Source organism: Typopeltis vanoorti, chromosome 12, assembly GCF_054136105.1.
Source record: "Typopeltis vanoorti isolate ZY-2024b chromosome 12, IOZ_Tvanoo_1.0, whole genome shotgun sequence".
NCBI classification, from domain to species: Eukaryota; Metazoa; Arthropoda; class Arachnida; order Uropygi; family Thelyphonidae; genus Typopeltis; species Typopeltis vanoorti.
This window is the reverse complement of record NC_143560.1, coordinates 70481693-70506290: the sequence shown is the minus strand read 5'-3', so window position 1 is coordinate 70506290 and position 24598 is coordinate 70481693. Positions and strand designations below refer to the sequence as shown.

The 24598-nt window shown below is 35.5% G+C and overlaps 1 protein-coding gene across 2 annotated transcripts in view; it reads right to left on the bottom strand.

Moving 5' to 3' along the window:
* Arms (Ankyrin repeat-rich membrane spanning) overlaps positions 1–24598 on the bottom strand; it is a 640210-nt gene that overhangs the window by 545763 nt on the left and 69849 nt on the right. For both annotated transcript variants that reach the window (XM_090402051.1, XM_090402052.1), the window contains exon 4: positions 3748–3846. In XM_090402051.1, coding sequence (XP_090258177.1) covers positions 3748–3846 — 99 coding nt within the window. The remainder of the gene's footprint in view (positions 1–3747; positions 3847–24598) is intronic.

The following is a 24598-nucleotide window of genomic DNA, read 5'->3' as shown; positions in this document are numbered from 1 at the left end:
AATCACCAACAAGTTGAACAAGTTGCAACTGCTATTGTGGAACAGGAGATGACGAATGTGCAGGGTACCGGCAGTGCACGAGCAATATCCCGGCAAGCGGATATCGCATACACAACGAAAATCCTATATCAGATGTTGACGTTTTACCCCAATAAAATCAGTCATGTTCAAGAATTGCGCCCTGGTGATGCAACCATGCGAACTGACTTATCTTTGAGATTCTTAGCACGCATGGAAGTGGATGATGCATGGCCTTGGCAGATTTTATGGGGTGACGAAGCACACTTTTATTTGAACGGCGATATTAACACACGCAACTGTCGCATTTGGGCTGCAACTAATCCACACGTATCTGCAGATGCCTATCCACTCGCCAAAAGTCACAGTGTAGTGCGGATTTACGACATCTTTTATCATCTGATGTTTTAAGGATACTTGTGACATAAAGACTGAATAATATATGCACGTAAACACAAGAAAGATATTTAATTAACCAAATATTTCGGTCTGGAAATAGCAGACCATCTTCAGTGGCACTACAAGAACAGTTTTGAAAAAAAATTACAAGGTGGAATAATAACAATAGATCATTTAAAAATAGAACAAACCGCGTGATGTTATATCACTACGTATTAAAGGGAATATTTTTAAGCAGAGACATGATTGAAATAAAGATATTAATTAATAATATTAAATAACAAAATTAATATGAATTAATGAGTTATCCTGATTAGACTTTCCCAGATTTTTGATATAGATATACAGTCATTCTGATTCAGGTTAGGACGATGGAGTAAGGCCTCTACACTTTCTTTGAATAAACATTCAAATTTATAACGGGATCTATGTAAGAGGCGAGTTTTTGACCAAAGGATGTTGTCCTTACATCATCGTATAAAGTTTACTATGGAAATGGAAGAAAACAACCAGTTATCTTTTTTAGATGTTCTCCTCATCCGGTCATCTTCAAATATACTCTTACAACTACAGTTTACAGGAAACCAGCCAGCATTCACAGGTCGTTATATTCTTAAAGAATCAGCCCATCATCCTTGTCAAAAAACAGGAATCATAAAATGTCTTATCAGAAGAGCCAAAACTAATTGTTCTACTTCTAATTTTTTACAGAAAGAACTTTCTACTATCCAACAACAACATGAAACTCAATGGCTTTTCTGAAAAGAGTACTCAACATCTTCTCGATTCTTATAATCCACCACAAAACAACAAAGATTAAATATGTCGAGTTCCAATTCTTTACATCTCCAGGATTTCAGAACCTAATGCAAGAATTCTGAAGAAATATGAGTTAACAGCTATGTATTCACCTATTAACAAATTATCTTCCCATTTTCCTTCTCCTAAAGACAAACGCTCAACTATATCTCTTCCTGGAGTTTATCAAATTCCATGCAACTGTGATCTCTCCTATTTTGGACAAACTGGATGTTCTCTTGAAAAAAGAATCCAAGAACATCAATCCTCCATTCATCACAACAAACCTGAAAAATCTGGATTGGCTCAGCACGGGATTGAAACTAAACTCGCCTCTTACGTAGATCCCGTTATAAATTTGAACGTTTATTCAAAGAAAGTGTAGAGGCCTCACTACATCATCCTAACCTGAATCGGAATGACTGTATATCTATATCAAAAATCTGGGAAAGTCTAATCAGGATAACTCATCAATTCATATTAATTTTAAGTTATTTAATATTATTAATTAATATCTTTATTGATATAACATCACGTGGCTTGTTCTATTTTTAAATGATCTATTGTTATTATTCCACCTTGTATTTTTTTTAAAACTGTTCTTTTAGTGCCACTGAAGGACAAAAAAATCAAATATATGAATCAAATATTTCGGTCTGCTATTTCCAGACCGAAATATTTGATTAATTAAATATATTTCTTTGAAGAGTCCTTCTCTAGTTCCTTTATTTTCCTGAAAACCAGATTGTGTTTCATTAATTTCTATTTTGATTTTATGTTTATTTCTTTCTAGGATGATATATAACATAACTTTTCCTATCTGACTGATTGTTCTGTATTCTTCACATTTGATTGTCTTCGATTTTTTAGGTATTGGTAGGAAAGTTGAGTGCTTGAAATCTTTTGGCAGGTGTCCAGTTTTGTATATTTTGTTACATATGTCAGTCAGTGAACTTATAGCCTTATCATCTAAAGCCTTTAGATATTCTGCCATAATTCCATCAATTCCTGGAGCTTTTCCTGGTTTCAGTTTCCTAATGGCATTTGTTACTTCCCAGGTAAGAATAGTAGGCCCCTCCAAATCTTCTTGCATTGGCTTATCTATTCTATCATGATTGTAGAATTCCTTTCAATACTCTACCCATCCATCCCTTATTTTGTCTGTCTCCATTGGGATGTTTCCACTGGTATTTTCAATGCAATGAGAGCCTAACCTTTTGCAAGATTTGCTAGTTAGCTGCCTAACTTTTTCATGAAGTTCTCTGGATTTGTGCTTTTTGTCCATAAGTTCAATTTCCTTGCATTTGTTGTTGATCCATAGTTCTTTTGCAATCCTACATTCTTTCCTGATCTCCTTAAGTTTTTGTATTCAGCACGATTTTTGTGTTTCTTTCTTTCTTTCCTCCATCATTTCAGTATCTTGTCATTCATCCAGGGTTTACTCATCTTCTTCTCAAATTTGGGAATTGTTTGTTTTACTGCCTTTTTTATGCCCTCTTTAAATTTCTGCCATCTATCCTCAAATCTTTAGGGTAGGGATACTTGGTGGAATCAGGAACATTAAAATCTTTAAGGGAAATAATTTTGCTGTTCGGAAGACAGGACTAGATAAAATCAAAACAAATTTAAAGAAAGGAAATCAATGAGGTTGACAGCAGTAAAAGAGCAATAGAAACAACAAATTAATTTATTAGATACACCATTTTTAGAATAAGATCAACAAGAAATTTTAGGTTGAACACTCTTTGACATGGAATATCTATCTTTCTATCTATCTATCTATCAATGCAAATGAACAAATGCCACCTTTGAGACAAGACAATTTGAACAGTATTTACTTGAGAAAAAAAAGTGATATATATATATATATATATATATATATGCTGAAGCAGCTGATACTTGAGTATATGGTAGGAAAAGTAGGTGTGGTTTTGCAGATTTGAAATGGAGATTAGTAAGACTTGAATTGAGAATACGAATGAAGGAACAATACTACCTGAGAATATTTACTGAAAATTAACACTGAGTGAAGTGGATCTGAGAATATTAGAAAAATATTATTTTTCAGTAAATATTCTAAGACAGTATTCTCATTTCCAGCCTTACTGATGTCCATTTCCATCTCCAATCTGAAAAACCACCTACTTTTCCTAGCAGAAACTTAAATATCAGTAAACATAAACATGTAATGCTCTGAGTTACAAAAAACATTTATTTTCAGGTTCACATCATTTATTTGTGAAATTATATAAATATATGTGCACTAAATGAGTTCATTATTAAATGTCACAAAATTAAGTAACATACTTTTGTTCAGTATATAGCATACACAATTTTATAAGTACTTAGGGGAAAAAATTAATTACATTTAAAACATGTATCTCATATGCAAAATTCTGAAGTGTTTAAGTTTTAAGTTAAATGAGATTATTTAACTAAGCAGCAAAAACAACATTAATACAGTTCTTTACTAAAGATGGTTGAGTGTATATAGAGTACTTTATTTTCTTTATTAATAAAAATTTTACTGACCATATCTCTATGCTCTATATCAGCTCCTTGATCAAGTAAAATGGTTATAATGTCTGTATATCCTTCTTTAGCAGCATTTAATAAAGCTGTCCAGTTATCCTACATTTAAAAACAAGAAATTTAACTAATTAAAAAAAATGCATTCCAGCTTCTTCGCTGCTTTCAAGAAGATGATCATCTCATATTTCAGAATATACAAACCTTTTTTAGAACTTAAACACTTGTTAACATTTAAAACTAATATAAAAATATTATAGTTAATGCCAGGAAATAGTTTATATTTATGTTTAATAGTTTGAGGAAATAAGCTACATTCATTAGAAATGGAATAAAAGTTAATTAATACAACATTTTAACCTTTATATCAAGCTAATCATCACAAAAAAAAAAACGTGGGAGCATCTATGCAAAAAAATGTGGCAGCATCTATGAATCTACATTTCTTTTGTGATACAGGGATGTAAGGGCACAACACAACTATCAGGAATTAACTGAAAGACAAAAGTATGAACATGAAAATGTGCTCATCTTGTTCACTAGTTTATCAGTGCAGTGCAGTAATGAAAGAAGTCCAAAATTAAAACCAACCATTAAATTAATGAACAAATTGAAATAAAAATTGAACATCCAGCTAAAATTAATGTTATGGAAAGGTAGGAAAGCCTATGTGTCATTATTCCAATCAGAAGAAAGAACAACATGTGCTATTTGGTTGAGAAAGGGTTTGAATCTCAATGCAGCATGAGGAATTGTCATAATAGCTTTTTTTCAACTGAAGGCAAGTTATTCAGTTTCATATAGAGGTGAGAGGATTTTTAATCCTGGAAACTTGGGTTTTTCATCTAAAAAGTAATGCACTAGTCTGAGAATACACATAATCTATAGAGAATTTTGCATTCAGTGAATGGAGAGCAGTGAGTGAGGTTACTAAGTAGAATGAAGTGCATAAAACTGGCTTCCTACGATGAGTTGCAAGAATGCATTCAACTAAGTAATAGTAATAACAATAAAAGAACTAATTATAATGAAACAGATGGGAAAAGAAAGTTAAAAAATAAAAAAGATAAAAAGAGAATACAATTAAAAGTAGAGTAAAAAGTCAAAAGATAAAATTAAGATAAAAAAGCTTAAAATACTAGCTCTCTGAAACAGAAGAAAATGTTCTGAAGTGGAAGCTTACACTAGACTGCCTAAAATACAATGCTATTAATAAAGTCTCAATTCTTAAAATCCATGCTATAACATTATACACAGTAAATTAAATTGCATAATGTCCCATAAAGATGAGAAAGATGAAAAAGCACACAGTCAACTCTCTGATACAGTGATCATATAAGTAACAAACCTGCAAGATCAGAAAGTTAGCATTCATACATTTTCTAAAATTTCAGCACAAAGTTTTGTCCGTAGCGCATATGCTTCCCATAATTTGAAAATGTGACAGGTAAGATATGGGGAGTGCATATTTGCAAGAAAGGTCCACAGTGGGAGGCGTTGGGTGATCTCAGGTTTCAGTAGTGGCTATAGCTAAAGAAACATGTTTGCCTGGGGAAAAGAGTGGTGTGATCAAGGGAAGAAAGGCAGGTGTCAGGTGGTGATGGACTTGGCATTAGGTAGTGTGACTAGAGATATGAAAGATTTGAAGGATGATACTGACTGTGTCAATGAATCTCAAGTGAAGGTAGAAAGTTTGGAGAGGGAGATAGAGGTATTGAGAAAGAAAGTGCAGAGTATTAAAATTGAGTTAATTCGTGTGAAGGGAGAGATTAGAAGATTTAAAGGACTAACTGATGTGAGACAAACAAGAAGAGTGAGATAAAGTTATGGAAATAAGAGAATGAAAGAAAGAGAATAGGTGAGAGTATATGAGCAAGGGAAAGTGAGGTGAGAGGAAGGCAGATGATAAGTGGGAGAACAAAGAGGGAGAATGTGAGAGAAGAGCAAGTGGGAGATGCAGGTGAGCACAGAATAAATGGATCTATGAGGGAGTGATGTATTGAGATTCAATAATTCATGGCATGCAGTACACAATGTTAGAGGAATGCTTGCCTGGAGGAATGGCAGAGCATATAAATGACAATAAAGTAAGATTAGAATGTAGACAATATAATAGTGATGGTTGGTACAAATGATCTGAGAGATAGTGTGAATCAGGTGGCAAGGGATTTCAGGTTATTATTAAGAACTGTGAAGCAGAAAAGTGTGAGAGGGAAGATAGTAGTGGGAAGAGTGTATTACCCATATATGATGATGCAGAATTGAGGAGAGCAGCAATAATAAATAGCATAAAGGCAAGGATGTGTCAAAAGAGGTTGTGGAAAGTGTGGATGCTTGGAGAGCATTTGAACATGGAAGGGCATAAGCATCTGGAGAGATGATGTTGTAAGGGTAAGTATTATTATTTTATTATTATTATGGGTATCTCCATGGAGTCAGTAGACTCATCGTGGGAGACTCAAACTATCAAAACAATATCTATCATATCTCTTCTTGAATTCATTTACAGACGAAGAACTCACAACTGAGTCAGGCAATGCATTCCACTCATTCACCACCCTCCAGGAGAAAAACCTTGTTCTCACACTCTTGTTAACCACACGTTTCCTTAATTTCCAGGGATTACCTCTTCTTCTTTCATCACTATCACACAGCTGAAACATTTCTCCTGCATCAATCTTATAAAAACCTTTTAGTAATTTAAATGTTTCTATCATATCCCCTCTTCTCTGCCGATCAACCAACCTCTGCAATCCACAAGCTCTCAATCTATCAATGTAGGGAGTTTTTTACATCACTCACCAACTTAGTCACTCTCCTCTGAACCCTCTCCACAACCTCCTCATCTGCAAAGAATCCAGGTGACCAGACCTGAGCACAGTAATCCAAATGTGGAAGTATCGACGCTTTATAAAGGGGAATAATAACCTCTTTATCTCTGTATGTTAGTGTATTCCTCAATAACAAAGTAATCCTATGTGCAATCTTGGACACCTTAGCAATGTGTCCCCTGAACTTCATCTCCCTATCCACCAACACCTCTAAGTCCCTAGCCTCATCAATCTCTTGGAGTACGTTCCATCAATGTAGTACACAGCTCGTAATCTTTTAATCCCAAAATGCATAACTTTCCACTTTTCCACATTGAACTGACATCCATTACCTTTGCACCATTTTATCAGCTTATTTAAATCATCCTGCAAACTCTCAACATCAGCTTGATCCCTTATTGCCCTACCCAACTTTGCATCATCGGCAAACAACTGAATATCTCCCTTTAAGCCATTTCCTATATCATTTATGTACAAATTAAACAACAATGGCACAGAGTCACACCACTGGTCACCTGCCTCATCCTGGACTCTGCTCCTCCATAAACCACCTTCTGGTATCTCTCCCAGAGCCATTCTCCTATCCATATCGCATTTAGTATCCATCCCCATCTGCTCCAATTTGTGCAACAATATTTCATGGAGTATCCTGCCAAAAGCCTTAGCAAATTCCAGAAGTACCACTGTGTAGCCATTTCCTTTGTCCAACTCGATGTCATTCTATTATAAAAAGTTAATAAATTGCTAAGGCAGGATCGACCTTTAACAAAAGCATGTTGGACCCTATAGAGTATCATATCCTGATCCACCCATTCTTGAATTTTGTATTTAACCAACTTTTCCAATACTCAAACTTAAGTTAAATAACCAAGTAAGAGGCACTGACAATTCCTTTGCACATTCACGCAACACTTGAGGTGATATTCCATCTAAACCTACAGCAGTGTTTGCATTTAAAGTTTGCAATATACTAAGTACCTCTGATTTTTTAATTTCAATTCTCACATTAGTTATTGCTATATGTACAGAGATATCCTCACTTGGGTGATAGACTTCTGAAAAGTGATCACTCAGTAACTCTACTATTACATCTGAATTTGTCACCTCAATACCATCAGAACCCACTAAAGTTATCCTTCCAAAGTTATTCTTCCTTTTACTTGCCACATAGCGGAAGAACTCTTTGGGATTACTCTTGATCTCCTCGGCTAAGGTCTCCTCATAATCTGATTTAGCTTTTCTTACTATACTGGTAACCTACCTAGCTTGAGCCATGTACTACTCATGGGTGTACTGATCGCCTTTCGCCTTGTAAATTCTCCATAACATTTTCTTTATTTGCAGATCAAGCTTGATACTACTACTTATCCATCTAACGCCTACGTTGTTTGCCTTCCTGACCATGGGGACACAATCTGATATTGCCTTCCTCAGATACCCGCTGATTTTATCCCATGCACTGCTAACATCTTTCCCCTGCAATATATTCTGCCGTGGGACTGCTGCAAGCTCGCTCCAAAGCTCGTTATAATTGCTTAACCTGTAGTTCCGTATATATACCCCTTCTTAAGAGAGAAATCAAATTTTGAAACCTCCCAAGTCAACACCACATGATCGCTCTCACCAGTTGGAGGTAACAAGGATACCTTACTTATGCATATATCCTCTGAACCAATGACCAGGTCCAACACATTCACACTACGTCTTCCTTCAGTTATGTGCTGTTTCAAGTAATTATTTCGTAGAAGATGTATGAATTCCATTTCCTTTTTGCCACGTGATATTTCCTCCTTCCAATTGATATCACCATAATTAAAATCCCCAATAATAATCACTAACCCTGCACTCATTGCACTAATTTGCTGATGCACGAATTCAATATCACCCCCCTATACCCCCTGGCCTATAGCAGCAACCAACTGTATATTTGGTTGCGTTGGACACTATTTCACACCAGACCACCTAAATGTACTAGTCTATCATCTTGATATACTACTTTCTTTGGCTGCAACTCATCAGCTATCATCAACAGTACTCCTTTTCCTGGTTCTATCTTCTCTATCCTCCCTGAAAATACTGTACCCATTACATTCAATTCCAGTGACCACATATTCTGCTGACAGCCAAGTTTCAAAGTTTCACTAATGCCTACAACTTTTAGTGAGATTGCATTGACTAATACCAAAATTTCTTCCCTCTTATTTCGAATGCTTCTAGCATTGGTATACAAAAATTGCAGATTCATTTTAGTTCTTGTACCAGCTTTAGAACTGATATACATGTCACTAATTTCAGTAGTCCCATGCCAATTTTTATCCCCTCTATTCTGCAATGTATTCCATGAATAAGGATCAACAAATATACAACCACTGCTTAAGTTTCTCCCTCTTACACTCAACCTTTTCAATTTTAGTTTCCCTGCCCAATTACTTCAACTTGTTCAGAAACAGTAACTTCTTCAATCACTTATGATCTTCTATGTTCAGATGCAACCATCTCTTGCATACTGCTGTCTTTTGCCTTCAAACACACTCCAGACATCAACAAATTCCAGACCTCTTTTTTTGCGCATTCTTGCAATCATATCATTCATTATCATCGCTTATCTACTTAACTCGTAATTGTCAAAACAAGGCAGCACACATGCTATCCTCCCTTTGACACTTTTCTTCTTCACGATATCTAACAATGTTCTTAAATCTTTTGCTACCCGATTTATACTACCACTCAGGTCATTTGTACCCACCATAACTATCATCTTTTCTGCATCATGCCCTCTCTTTATTGCTAAAGCCACTCTCTCTATTGTTCCACCAGCCAAGCACTCCTCAGGCATTCCGCTCTCCATACCCTTAATCATAGAATCACCATATATTTTACCACTCATAACTTTATTCAAGTCCAAACATGCATCACTCACAGCCTCATTTTCTATGCTATTCAGCATGACTCTCCCAGTTTCACTACTCAATGCTCTTTTACTTACTCCCTCGCTCTCACAACATCTCGTTTCTTCTACACCTCTTGTGCTTTCATTCTGTTGATCCCAATCACTCCCATACTATTTATTACTTCATCAATCACCAAAAACTCTCCCATACTTAATCCTGTTCTATTTACTTCAGCTAGAGTAATCTCTATAGTCCTAATTTCTCTATTCAACACATTTAACTCAGTTTTAATTTCGAGAACTTCCTTACTGAGCACTTTCAATTCCTCTTGCAAAAGATGAAGATCACTTTTCATTTTTCTCAAACTCCAGCCAAAGGTCATCCACTATGGTCCCGAAGTCTGCTTCCATTCCTAATCGCTCCAGCCTATCCCGACACTTCTCACATACGTTGACGTTTTCATTCTTCTCATTTAGCCAAACAGTCCACAAATCATTCACATTCCTCACCGCATACATATAACAGTTTCTGCAATGCATCCACTGCAAAAAATCCAATACAGAGCCAGAGTTTCGTATAGAAGTTCTCCAAGCCATTGACGTATGTCTCTTGTTGGACACCATCTTTAGTTGCTGAAGTAGTGAAACAAACAGCAGTGAAAACACAATATATACAACAGAGTTCCAAAAAATAACACCACTGAAGGACTCTTGTATCCAAACGAAGCATGACTGTAGCACAATTTGAGACAAAAAGGCACACTATACTTTAATTTAAAAACACGTTTTCCAGCATAACTCAACACGACCACCACGTTCACTAATGACACTAGCGTCATCAAGTAAGTGGATTAGGACAGAGAAAACAGAGATACCAGGGTATATGGTAACAACAGTGGCGTCTTGTAGGGATAGTGACTTGAGAGATGGGAGAATGTATGGTATATTGCAGAGTTAAGAAATCTGGGGGAATAATAAATGGTACAGAAATGGTGACAACGCCTTGTTGTTTCTTTATACAAATGCCAGGAGTATTAGGAATAAACAAAGTGAAATAGTGGCTGATAGCCTCAGCCTGTCCAAATTCATTATAATCAGTGAAACAGTTGACTGAAGAAGACGTCATGACAGGAATAGAAATAGGACAGAGCATATTTGAGCAGGATAGGAAGGGCAAATAGGGTAGTGAGTGTTACTTATGAAATGGCACTAATGGTTTTGCAAGTGTATGGTGTGAGCTGGAAAATATCTTTTCCAGCTCACAGTGGGATGTTGCTATATGTAACAAGCAGGAAATGTTCAGGCAGATCAGTTTGGTGTGTGCAAGATGAATAATCATAAGATTATTCATCTTGCACACTATACTGTACTGTAAAGAGATTACCTTTATCACATGTTGCCTGATAATTTGGCCATCAAAAATTCCAAGAATTGTATTCCCTTACTACAGCAGCATAAACTGTGAAGCATCATACAGTAGTAAAGGAATACAATTCTTGGAATATTTGATGGCCAAATTATCAGGCAACATGTGGAGGAGAGAACATTAGAATCAAGAGTTTTAAATTTGGTTCTTGCATCAGATGAGGTGATTGTAACTGAGATGTCAATCTTGCCCCTCCTTGTAGGAGTGACCATGAAGTCCTGACTTGGAGGATGAAAAGATCTGCAGAAGCTTCAATGAAAGGAATTTGTGTGTTATTATATGGCAGGTGACTATAATAATCTTAGAAATCAGCTTAGGGTTCCGTGGATGAAGAACTGCAATGGAGAAATGTCAGGAGTATGGGGGTTAGTGAAGAAATATTTATCAATGTCATTTTGTCAATTTGTTGTTAGAAATGGCAAATAGCCCTCCTCAAGTGAAAAAGATAAAATGATTTGGTGTAAAGTAGATCAGAGCTTACTTTAATGTAACGTGGATGACTAATGAAACTAATGAACTGGAAGTGAAAAAGAGATTGTGGAAAAAGTATAAAGAGAGGGATGGAGAGTAGTTGCATGAGGAATATAAGACTCAGGCCAGGAACGTGACTAGTATAGTAAGGAAGATAAAAATAGAATATAAGCAGATATTACCTTTATAGGCCACAGAAAATCCCAAGGAATTCTTTTATTGTGACCAGTAGAAGGAGAAATTACTGTGAACAAATGACACTATTAGATAGAAAAGGAAATAAAGTGACCAATGCACACAAAGGCAACACAAGATAACACAATCTTGTGATGCCTTTCGTGTGTGCATGTTAGTCTGTACTCCCTACAGATGTCTGTACCAGAAGAATTAAAACTAACAGTTTTAATTCTATTCCCAGTGCTGTTCATACTCCATTAAACCTCCAACATGATGTCCTTCTAGCACATAAGCCTTAACACAAAAGTACAAGCAAGTTGTACATAGGAGAACAAAGATCATAGTTCACGTGTGATCTAGCTCAAGAACACTGTATACAGCATGTTTATGTTATTCCTCAGTTTCTGTTATCCTTATGATTCTTCATCTCCTTCCTTCATTTCATGGTGCAGAAATTGTCACAACATCTGTGTGTTAAGGCTCAACTGTTAGAAAAAACTCATGACAAAAGTTAAATGGAGTGAAACAGCACTAGGAAACTATTAAAGGTAATATTTAATGCTTTCAATATTTTATCTCAGTCACAGAGACTTGTCAGGAATACAGAATGAGACTTTTAACACACAGACACACACAAAGGCAGCACAAAACTAACCGAAACACGTGAATGAAAGCCCTAATTAGGTGGGGGCCATCTATGGACACCTGTTGGCAGCCTAGGATGTAAACTGGAATCCAGAAGCATTAGTGTTTCCCATATTTTGGGAAGTTTTATGCAATCATATTTATTTAAGACTAAACAATATCTATTTAAATAAATATTTATTTAAATTAGGCTGTTTTTTAAGAGCATCAGCAGATTCTAAAAACAGTCTTTCTCTTCTAAATTAACTGTAACGGAGCATCATGATCTTATCCATGACCCAGATGTAAATACCCAGGTTGAAGTTCTTCAACCTGGGTATTTACATCTGGGTCTACCTATCCACTGATGAGACTTTCAACAAAGGTCGAAACTAGTCTGGGTAGTGACCCCCCCCATAATGTATAGCATCATACATGTCCACAAGGAGATTTGCTTTACATTATGAGAAATACTAAGGAAAGTGATCAGAGCTTATGCCACCTTTACCACAAGTTGCCCCTGTCATGAAAGGTTTGCTTACACTTGGATCCACCAAAACTTTTATAGTTTCTATAGCACGAAACTCTCGTAGTTTCTCTATTCGGCTTTGAAATAATGTTGGATTCAATATCCACTTAATTTGAATAACACTATTACTTTTTAAAAAAGTTTTTCCCATTGATATCATTGACCTCTTTTTCCTTTGCTATCCATTTGGATTAATTATCTATGGGGGTGTCCACTTTCACCTCCCTTGCCATTTTTTATGGAAGATTTTGAAAAACAAGTTCTTGGCCTTCTATCTGGTTGAGATATGTCGAATTTTTTTTTTTTTTTTTTTTTTTTTTTTTTTTTTTTTTTTTTTTTTTTTTTTTTTTTTTTTTACGGGAAATAGTACAGAACTGGGTTTTATTACCATTGAAATTTATGAGGTTATCTGAACCCCATAAGAATGGCTTGGATAAGGATGGCAGTAGGTCATTGATATATAGCAGGAAGAGGGTTGGTGAGATGATGTCTTTTCTATTTGGTCTCATAGCATAGACACATTAAATACTTTTCAGTGTCACCTAAATAGCCTTCACCATAGAATCCAATTTACTATGGAAAAGGAAACTAATAATAGTCTGGCCTTTTTAGACACCTTGGTCATCTGCCTACCTAATGGCAACCGGTCCTTTCCACAGCATATAGGAAACCCTCTCTCACAGGCAGATATATTCACAAACTTTCCCATCACCCTACCCCTTCTCAACAATATGATGTCATAAAACACTTACCCATAGAGCTTATAACCTATGTTCCAATGAGACTTCTCTTGCAACAGAACTCATCATCATTAGAAGAGAAAGACTTTAAATTTAAATTTAAATTTAAATAAATATGGTTTCATAAAACAATTTTTTAAATTGTTCTATCCTCTTAATTCAATGTGATCTGATGGTCAATTGCAAGGATGACTGGAGAGCAGTTCCAGGCAGAGAAGGACAACTGAAAGCAGTTAACTCAGATAAGGCTAACCACCTAGGTATCAGTTATCTTTGTACTTTAGGTTGTTCATCTGCATGAGACTGGTGAAAAGAAAAAACAACAGCCTTTGGCTATATGATAATATAAAAGAGTTGAGGCCTTTATCTCTCATACTACCTCTCTGTCTTTTCTTTCTCCTGGTACTATCAGGCTCTCTTGCATCCCTATGCTAACCACTCTAGGCAGCTTATGATGAACACCTCTATTTTTTTAGTTCAATAAGAGGGTCTGGCTACCACTAACGATACCGCAGATTTCAGCAGGATAAATACTTTAGTTTTCTTTCCTTTGTTTTTCACTTTGATATTTTGATTTTATTTTACTGGTGCTGCTGGTGGTGGTTCCACTCTTCCTTGGCACTGGATTATTTAAATAAATATTAAGTTTGCTGGTAGTGCAAAAGTTAATATATGCATTACAGAATTACTTCTGGCCACATCACAGCTGCCACTTTATAGTAGCTCAGCTACAGCATTTGCTGGTGGTGGTGGTGTAGGATCATTTTTATAGCACATGATTATTTAATTTTCGGTCTCACAACTGAAAGATTTCTTATATAATCAAAGCAGAAGTTTAATTTATTTTTTCCTTCCTTGAGATAATGGTACAAATTCCTCCATGGGTGCAAACTCTAGGAACTAAAATTCCAGGATGTGAAGAAACATTACAGGTGACTAAGGTTTTGAAAGAGTAGTTGGAGCTAGCAAGATTTATTCTTTCATGTGGTACAGTGGAGGTAAATATTTATTCGTAGTTAAAGATGTGGAAACCAGGAATAAACTACTATAAGGTTTACATTCCAAGGTAGCAGAATAATTCCTGTAATGATAGATTATCATTACAGAATTACTGTAATGTACAATTATCATCCACATGACAAAAAAATAACTAGCTTCCAAATCAAGAATGCTAGCCATGAAGTCGAAACAATGGCAAGCAACTGCAAAAAACTAGAAAAGAATTTAAAATAAGTAGGCTACACAATTGCATCTTCACAGATTAAACACCTCATCATGTTCATCCAAAATCTAGAAGTTACAGACTTACTCATGACACTTCACTAATCACTTCACTTTCATAAGAAGTTTGCCTTCCAGGTATACTATGGTTGCCGATTCTCCTCATGGTAACTCGGACCACAACCTCATACAAAACACTTTTGCCACAGAACAACCTTCATCCACTAGTTCAAAATCTTGTGTCCTTTGGCACTACAAGGGTGCCAACTGGGAGGACCTCTGTGACTTCTACTCCTCCTTCCCCATGGTCCATCTACTGCTTCAGTTCCTCTGATCCGAACACCTGCTCAGACAAATAACAGAAATCATCGTCAGAGGAATGAAGATTTTCATCCCTTATTCCACTCCAAAATTTCAACCCCCCCCCCCCCATCCATGCCTTGGTTCTCAAAAAAGTGTGCCAATATTGTAAAAGAAAAAACCTCTGCTTACCACAAATGGCTCAAAGCCAAAACTCCAGCTGCCTACTCTGCCTATACAGTAGCTTACAATAGTTGCAATATAATCATCGCCAAGTCCAAGTAAGACTTTGAAAGGGCTAAATGCTGCAAACTTGCCTCCTGCCGAAATGGCAGTCACACCTTCTGCTCCCTTGCCTAGGCCACTGGGCACAACTTCTGCCCACCCAGGTTTCCACCACTCTCACATCCCGATAGTACTGGAGTTACCTCACCTAAAGACAAGGCCAACTTACTGGCATCACTCGTCTCTTCCAATTCCTGAACTGATGACATGGGCAAAGTTCCCTCCACTCCACCAAGAATGGCTCCCTTCATGTCTCCCATAGCCGACAAAGAGAAATCTGAAGAATCCTTAATAACCTGAACACAAACATGGCATCTGGTCCTGATGGTATCCAACCTACTGTGCTAAAAAAATTATGCTCCATAACTAATACGTATCCTGTATCACCTCTTCAATCTATCCTATTCAACTGTCATCTACCCCTACAACATGGAACAGGTCTACATTCAGCCCATCTCAAAGAAAGGTGATAAGCCAACGAACTACCATCCAACTGCTCTCACTTCTGTTCTCTCTAAAATTATGGAGAAGGTCATCAACAACCAACTCTTGATCCACCCAGACATACCATTTAATCAATGACCAGCAGTATGGATTCTGCAACTCATGAACTACACTTGATCTTCTTGCTTTTGCCACCCACTTCTGGTCCCAGGCCATGGAGAAATTTGGAGAAACTCATGTGGTTGCTCTTGACATTTCAAAGGCATTTGGGTTTGGCACAGGGGCCTACTTTAACAAACTGCCATCCTATGGTATGCCTTCTTCACTCTGCAATTGGATCACCAACTTTCCCACTGGTCACTAACTACATGTCATGGTGGATGGTTTACTCTCCTTACTCTGCATGGAGCAGAGCTACTGCAACCAAGTAGGTCCCCAGTTGGAGAATAAGGGTAATGGCCATCAAAAGGTTAGCTGCAAATATCCAATAACCAGTCCCAGACCAAAGCAGGCATTTGGAGGCCCTATCATCACTAGGCTGGGCTACAAATGGTTGGTAACCAGCCCAGCTAATAAATTCTTATATTCACAAATTTCAAGGGAATAAAAACCAGACAGCCCAAACAGATAATGAAATGGAATTGGAAAAATGGGACTGTAAACTGGATATGGATCAGGACAGTAAACATAAAAGGCATCAATCACAAGATTGAAGAAATATAAAAAAGTCCTAACAGAAATGAAAATAGAAATTGCAGTAATTTCAGAAACAAAAAATAAAATCAAAAGGCTCTACAGAACTTTAGTTTAATATACAGTGGAGTACCCAACGAAAAATGAGCAATTGCAGGTATAGCCATTGTGATCAATAATAAATGGAAAGACAAAATTGAATCATATAACTAGATCTCTGAAAGAATAATAACGACTAGACTTAAATAAGAAATGCATTACAATCATAGGAATATATGTACCGGAAGAAGGAAAAAATCTGAAACAGAAGAATTCTATAAAAACCTCCAAAATGTAATTCAGAACACAAATAAACAAGATTACTTAATCATTGCAGGCAATTTCAATGTTAGAATTGGATCAAATGCATTTAAAGATTTAATAGATGAGCAAGGAGAAAACACCATAAATAATAATGGAAGAGAACCTGGGAAATTTTTGGACCATAATAGTTTGAAAATCACCAACAGCTTCTTTAGACATAAAGATATACATATACATGGGAATAAATATACATGGGAAGCCAGAGGATATAAAGGCATCATTGACTATATAATAGTGGGTGAAAAACTAAAGAAGATGGTAAGAAATTGCAGAGTATACAGAGGATGCAATATTAACTCAGACCATTATTTATTAATCAGTACTTTTAAGGTCCTGAACCAGAGAAATAGAAACAATACAAGAACACAAAAAAAACAAAGGTAGGAGCAATTTAATACCGAATACTATCTTGCTGTTACAGCAAGAGAGAACTATATCAAAGAAGACTTACAAACCATACAAAACATCAAACAAATAGTAAAACAAGCAGCATATGAAGCTACAGGAACAAAACTGCAAAGAAAAAGGAAAGGACTCAGAATCCGGAACCCAGAAAAGAAAGAAAAAAGAAACGTACCTTAAATGGTTAAACGACAGAATCATAGGAAATAAAATAGAATATAAAAGAATCAGAGCAACAACAAGAAAAGAAACCAGCATGACATAAATGGACCTCAACTAAAGAGCTATAAAATCATATAAAAATGACTCAAGAAACAAAGAATGATCTACAATTAGAAGGCCCCCTCCTCAAAAGAATGGACCAATCACTTCACCCAGCTTCTAAACAATAATAATCAAATTGAAATAAAACAAGTAATAAGTCAAGAAACAAATGAAGAATCAATACAGTTTAATGATCTAAAGAAAATATTGAAAAATCTAAAAAATAAAAAAAGCTACAGGAGAAGATGGAATAAATTTAGAACTATACAAATACAGCTCTAAACCATTTTGATTATGATTAATTAAATTCCTAAACAGAATAAGTGAAGAAGAAAACATCCCACAAGAATGGAAGACAGCAATAGTCATAAACATATTCAAAAAAAGGAAACAGAAAGGACTGCAGAAACTACAGAGTAATATCCTTATTAAATACTTGCTATGAAATATACCTAGATATAATTAAAAGTAAATTAACACCATGGGTTGAGGAAATTATTGGGGAAGAACAATGCAGCTTTAGGAAAGGAAGATCATGCACAGATTCCACATTACATTCAAACAAATTATAGAAAAAAGAAAAGAATTTAACCTGCCAACACATATGGCCTTCCTGGATTATGAGAAAGCATACAATCAAATTAAAAGATCAAAATTAATTAATATACTGTGTGAATTCAAACCTCCACCACAAACCACCAAAGCAATAGCAAATATAATGGAAGAAACTATATTAAAATTAAAATTAATAATGAAATAACTGAAAAATTTAAAACCAATAGGTCTCAATTCAAGGAAGTGGATTATCACCAACTCTTCAAATATATATATATATATATATATATTATTGTTCATCTTTACTCGGTAGAAAATATTATAAAAAATATACAGGTAACCCTCGTTTAACGCGGATGTTAGGTTCCATAGAAATGCCACGTTATATAAATCACGTTATACGAAAAATAGGGTTAGGTTCCGAAATCGTTTTTTTTTTAAATTGTATAAACAACAATGACATATCCAACAAAAACAATATTTTTATTTAATTCAGGTAATTCATGTAAGTTAAGAAAACATAAACTATGACAAATACGTAGTATAAAATTATTAAAATTACAAATTGTACATGAATTCCATTGCACATAATGCATAAATGTTTTAAACACAATAAAATAAAGTGCATATTTTAATCGTCATCACTGTCTTCAGAAATAACATTTCGTAGATGTTCTTTAAGTGGCCGGAGGTCGTCACCACTTGAAATCTCTTGGACATCATTTGTATAATTCTTTGCATACTTCGGCTGGTTTAGTCATCAAGAAGTCAGTAATAAGACTTTGCTTTCCACTATGCTGCAATTTTTTTATTAAGTTCATAATATGGGGCTAAACAAATATCCAATTGTCTCGTGAATTTTCCCGAGCACTCCATTGAGAGATCATTATCCGTAAAATAACTTCCTAACTTTCTTGCCAAGTCCAATCCTTCTGCTAATTTCTTTAAACTAAATTCTTTAACGGATTTATCACAATCAGAATCTTCGGCAGAACTTTCCTTGCCATTTGGTTCGACGCCATCTATTAATTGTACCAGTTCCTCCTCATTTAAATCTGTTTCTCCATCAATTAATTCACTAATTTCGTTTTCAACCATATCGCAAAAGCCCTCTCCACCAAAAATGTGTGCGACGTTTATTATACGACATAGCTTGGCATCCACTGGAGGTACAAAATTTTGTTCCATTACAGCTTCAGGGCCATATTTTTTTTCTAGCAAGCATTCAGTGTAGAGGGTTGCAATTCCTTAATGGACAGAGAAATAATTTTTACACAATTCAATATTGAAAACTCTTTCCACGCTTGAGGCAGTGTCATGTTTGGATTAGATTCCATTTTTCCAAAATTAATTGAAATGCTCGCCGAATATAATATGACTTATACGTTGATATTATTCCTTAGTCGAGTGGTTGAATAAGTGAAGTAGTATTAGGCAGCAAAAAAAGTTATTTTAATATTCGGATGGCTTAAATTTGTTGGGTGGCCTGGTGCGTTATCTAAAAATTAGTAGAATTTTGAAGTCCACATTCTTTTTCTTTGTGTAACTTTCTACATTGGGTACAAAACACTTGAAAAACCAATTTTCGAACATGCTAGCTGTAACCCATGCCTTTTTGTTGGCCTGCCAATAAACAGGTAAGATGGACTTATTGAGCCCTTTCATCGCACGAGGATTTGGAGATCGGTTAATAAACATTGGTTTTGTCATGTAATCACCTGATGCATTACTACAAAACAGTAGAGTAATTCTATCCTTGGAAACTTTGAATCGGGGAGCTGATCTTTCATTTTTCGAAATATAGGTGCGTTTTGACATTTTTTTTTTCCAATATAACCAAGATTCATCCACATTGAACACCTGGTCTGCACTGTAACCACCTTCTTTAATGATTTTTAAAAGTTCTGCTGGGTATTTCCGGGCAGCTTCAACATCTGCTGATGTTGATTCTCCCTGGATTTTAAGATTATACAAACAAAACCGCTTTTTAAAGTTTTCGAACCAACCCTTACTGGCAGAAAATCCATGCTGAGAGATTTCTTCTGAAGAATCTTGATCAAGTTCTTTTAAATGTTTATAAACTTTGAGAGCTTTCTGCTTAATAAGGTGTCCATCCAAAGGAATTTTCTTTTGAGTGCAATCTTCTATCCAAATCATTAGAGATTTCTCCATTTTTTTCTATTAGCATATCGCGAACACAAGCAATGCACTTTGCACTTACCGTTGACCCAACAATAACACTTTCTCAGATTTTATGTTCATTTTGTTTGATTGTTCGAATTGTTGATTCACTTAAATTCAGAGTCCTTGCAACGACTCCTGGTTTTTCTCTAATTTTCAACCGTTCCAAGATTTTAATTTTTTTCTTCGAGAGAAATGAATTTCCTCTTCAATGTTGTTTTTTTCGCTTTCGTTGCAGTTTTAGTGGCCATTACAATTATTATTATTTGACACCTCCAGGGAGTCCAAAGACTCATCGAGGGGGAGTGTGCCAACAGCATCGAATGATTGGTCCCCTTCCAACTACTAACCACACTCAAACTTACTTAACTGAGCCATTAGTAGCAGATGCTCTACCAATCGACCAACCTTTTACATTAAAAAAAAAAGCATTACATATGTATATAACTCACCAGAAAATAAACTGCTCTGCTTGAGAATAACACACTTATGATTTTAAATGCACTTTCCTGGCAGAAAACGAAGACAATTTTCAACAATAAACACTTTCTCATGGAAAGGCTTAGACGTTGGTTATGCATTTTCACTATATAATTTAAGGAAATTACAACGTACTAGGATATACATTAAAATTAAATTTTAATATATTTCTATATTTCGGCAACGTCACGTTGCCATTTTCAAGAACTCAAGTACAAGACGTGCATGCAGGCACAACAAACAGTAAGTGAGGAAGAAGTAGGAAGCTCATTATTTCTCCTAAAGTCCTGATGGTGCCCTCTAGTGGGCAATGTTGGTATTCTTGGGCGATTGGGCTGAAGGTCTTCTGATGTAGGTTTCCCAAATTTGAGGAAGTCTCATGCAGCCAAATTTGTTGAGGTTTGGATCGTTTCTTAGGGCTGAAGATGATTCCATGAAAAGCCTTTCGTATCTGTATTTGCTACGGTGTATTATCCTGGCTTTCTTCCACCGTATTCTATGGCAGGTATCCAGAGCATGGTCAGCAAGACCCGAGTGGCTGTATTGGTGAAACCGGATGTAGTCCTTGTGTTCTGAAATTCTGATATTTGCTGTCCTGACTGTTTGGCCAAAGTAGGACAGCTTACAACTGCAAGGGACCTAGTATACACCAGGTAGGTCTAGGGGGGAAGGTTGGTCTTTAATGGCTATAGGGCACCATCAGGACTTCAGGAGAAATAATGAGCTTCCTACTTCTTCCTCACTTACTATCTGTTGTGCCTGCATGCACGTGTCTTGTACTTAAGTTCTTGAAAATGGCAACGTGACGTTGCCGAAATATAGAAATATATTAAAATTTAATTTTAATGTATATCCTAGTACGTTGTAATTTCCTTAAATTATATGGTGAAAATAAACACTTTATACAGTAAACCCTAGATGGCGAACCTATGGCACTCGTGCCAGAGGTGGCACGTCTGAGAATTTTGCTGGCACATCGATTTACAGGTCCTTTTATACGCTTAAATTATTCAAGTTTTTTTTTTTTAATTGTTACAATATGTACAAGCTGATATAAGTTAAGGGGATAAAAATCCCTTATTGTTTTTCAGCCAGTAAGCGAAACTAAGATCGAAAACTACGATCTGTAACGTTTCATGCCGACGAACTGTCAGCGTATCCAAGCGTAAGTGACCACTTGGTAGTGCCACACCACGGCAACTCGTTGCAAAGGTGGAGCAAGATCCCTCACTGTTCTTGATATTTTCTCATAATGTAAAACACACAGCTCTTAAGAGATGTAGTACTGTTTTACATTATGAGGAGAGGTCACTACCCAGACCGGTTTCAACCTTTTTTGAGGTCTCATCAGTGAGCAGCTAGACCTAGAATTTCAGAGTTTAAGTGAAGAAAACTTACATACTTTTGCTAAACAATTGACCAAAAGGTGTGTCACTATATTATATTATAACATAGTATAACTAAGATGAGAAGCCAAACGGCTTCTCATCGACGAACTGTCAGAAGCCAAACGGCTTCTGACAGTTCGTCGGCATGAAACGTTACAGATCGTAGTTTTCGATCTTAGTTTCGCTTACTGGCTGAAAAACAATAAGGGATTTTTATCCCCTTAACTTATATCAACCTCGCCAGAAAAAAATAGCCGTTTGGCTTCTCATGTACAAGCTGAATTTTGTTTTACACAAGACAGCAGCTATAAAGACGTGCATATGATTGGTACAGTATTAACAAAAGATCGCGTGACCCAAAGACAAAAGCAACCGACAAGCGTTGAGTTGAAATGCTAATTCTCTTCAATCGAATTTCATAACATCTGAAACTGTCATAACAATATTCACTATTAGTTTTAACACATGCACAACAGGGTGTCATTTATCGTTCTGATGGAACTTCTCATTACTGACTAGCTCAACTCTCACAAACATTTCAATCCTTGGTTGAATTTTATGGCTTCTTGTTTGCGCTTGAGGTGGCAGGTAAACTTACACATTCATTACATGGCATGTTTCAATTCTTGGTAGTCTTTTATTTTAAATTAGCTTTTGTGATCTGTCATAATGACATCGAGAATTTCAAATACAATAAAAAAAAAAACACTTATTTCATAATTGAAAAATTGGACAATAGTTTTTAGTTAGATACTCTGTTTCGGTGCAATATATGGTTTTGCTTAAGTCCATACAGCATAGTTTCTGTGAGAGGGGTCGTGATTTATTAGTTAGCACCGTTTTTATTCCATCTGTCTCTAATTGCACTGTTTGTTGAGAATGACACAGACTGCAAAAGCCTCTGTACAGTACCTTATTCAGTGATACAATAAAACAAAATTCAATACTTATAACTACTAGCATGATACAGGCAGACACAAATTTAATGAAGATAAAATTTGATTTTTAAGTCCCGCGCTGAAAAAATTTCTACAATTTCTAGTAACCCTTTAAAAGGGTTACTAGAAATTGTAGACCGCGTTATATCAAAACCGCGTTGAACAAGGGATACTACAATTTGTAGACCACGTTATATTGAAACAGCGTTGAATAAGTACTGTGTTATACAAGGGTTACCTGTGTATATATATATATTTTTTTTTTTTTCCCCCATATATATATATATATATATTTATATGGAAAACATTTCAAGAATGGAGGGGAAAAAAATCCTAGGATAAAATAGGAAATAAAAAATTAACCAGCCTTTTGTATGCTGATGATCAAGTTATTTTTGCTGAAAATTAAGACCAATTACAGAAAAATCTACACGTATTGAACAAACACAATAGAACAGTATAACATGAAAATCTCAATAAAAAAAACAAAATCAACAGCATTTCAAGGTAAAGAAATTAAAAGATGTAAACTAGTCATTCACAACAAAGTAATAGAAGAAGTGAACAAATTTAAATATCTAAGAAATTAAATAAGCCCCAATGGAAAAATTGACATGCATATAAAAAGCAAAAATTCCTAGCAGTCATTGGAACTTTGAACAGACACATCAGTAAACAGATGTCTAGAACAACCAAAATAAAACTATATAATACTGTACTTGTTCCAAAATCTAATAAATTATACCTTGATCAACTGGAGGCCCATTTCTCTTTCTAATACTGACTACAACATATATTTTTACATTATCAATACTAGGTTCAAAGTAAGAATGAGATACATAATTAGAAGCACATGGGTATATGGAGTTCCAGGCAAAGCAGTAGAATTTAATCTGTTTCTGCTATGTCTAGTTAATATGAAAAAGCAGTCAATGGCACTGCTATCAGTAAATCTTACTCAATCATTTGATAATGTCTGGCATCCTTTTCTGTCCTCCAGAAAATCAGTGTGGGCAAAAATGTGCTATCTCTCATTAAAGGAGCATATGCCAATTCAACTACCTGCATCCTAATGGGTTCCAATCAGACCTGGTCAAAATTCAAAAAGGAGTCAAGCAAGGTTGCCATCTTTGTCCTGTGCTCTTTGCATTGGTTCTTCAACTTTTCTTGCAGGAAGTTAACAATACACATGCTGTGTAAGGCATAATAGTTCCCTCAACTATGAAGGAAAATAAAGTACAGTGGTATCTCACTAATCCGAACTAATAAAAACTGTGCTCGTTTGGATTAGCGAAAAGTTTGGATTAACGAATTTTCCCCCAAGAGACAACAATAACTAGCATTTAAGACAAAAATAATCAGATTCTAATGGTACATCAATTTAATTCTGTAAATAAATGAAGTAACTGATAGAAAAAAGCTACTATACTGTAATGTAAAAAATAAAAATTAATACAGCGCACAAGTTTATTTCAGTAAAACATTTAGTTTGTATGTATCTGTATTGTTGAGGATTCTGATTTAATAAAATTGCATAGTTCAGTACATAAATTAATTTGCATAAAAATATCACTTTCTGGTACACAACACAAAAAAAGTTTCACAAAATAACACAAAAAAATTTTTTGATTTCTTTGTAAAAAGTCACTGAT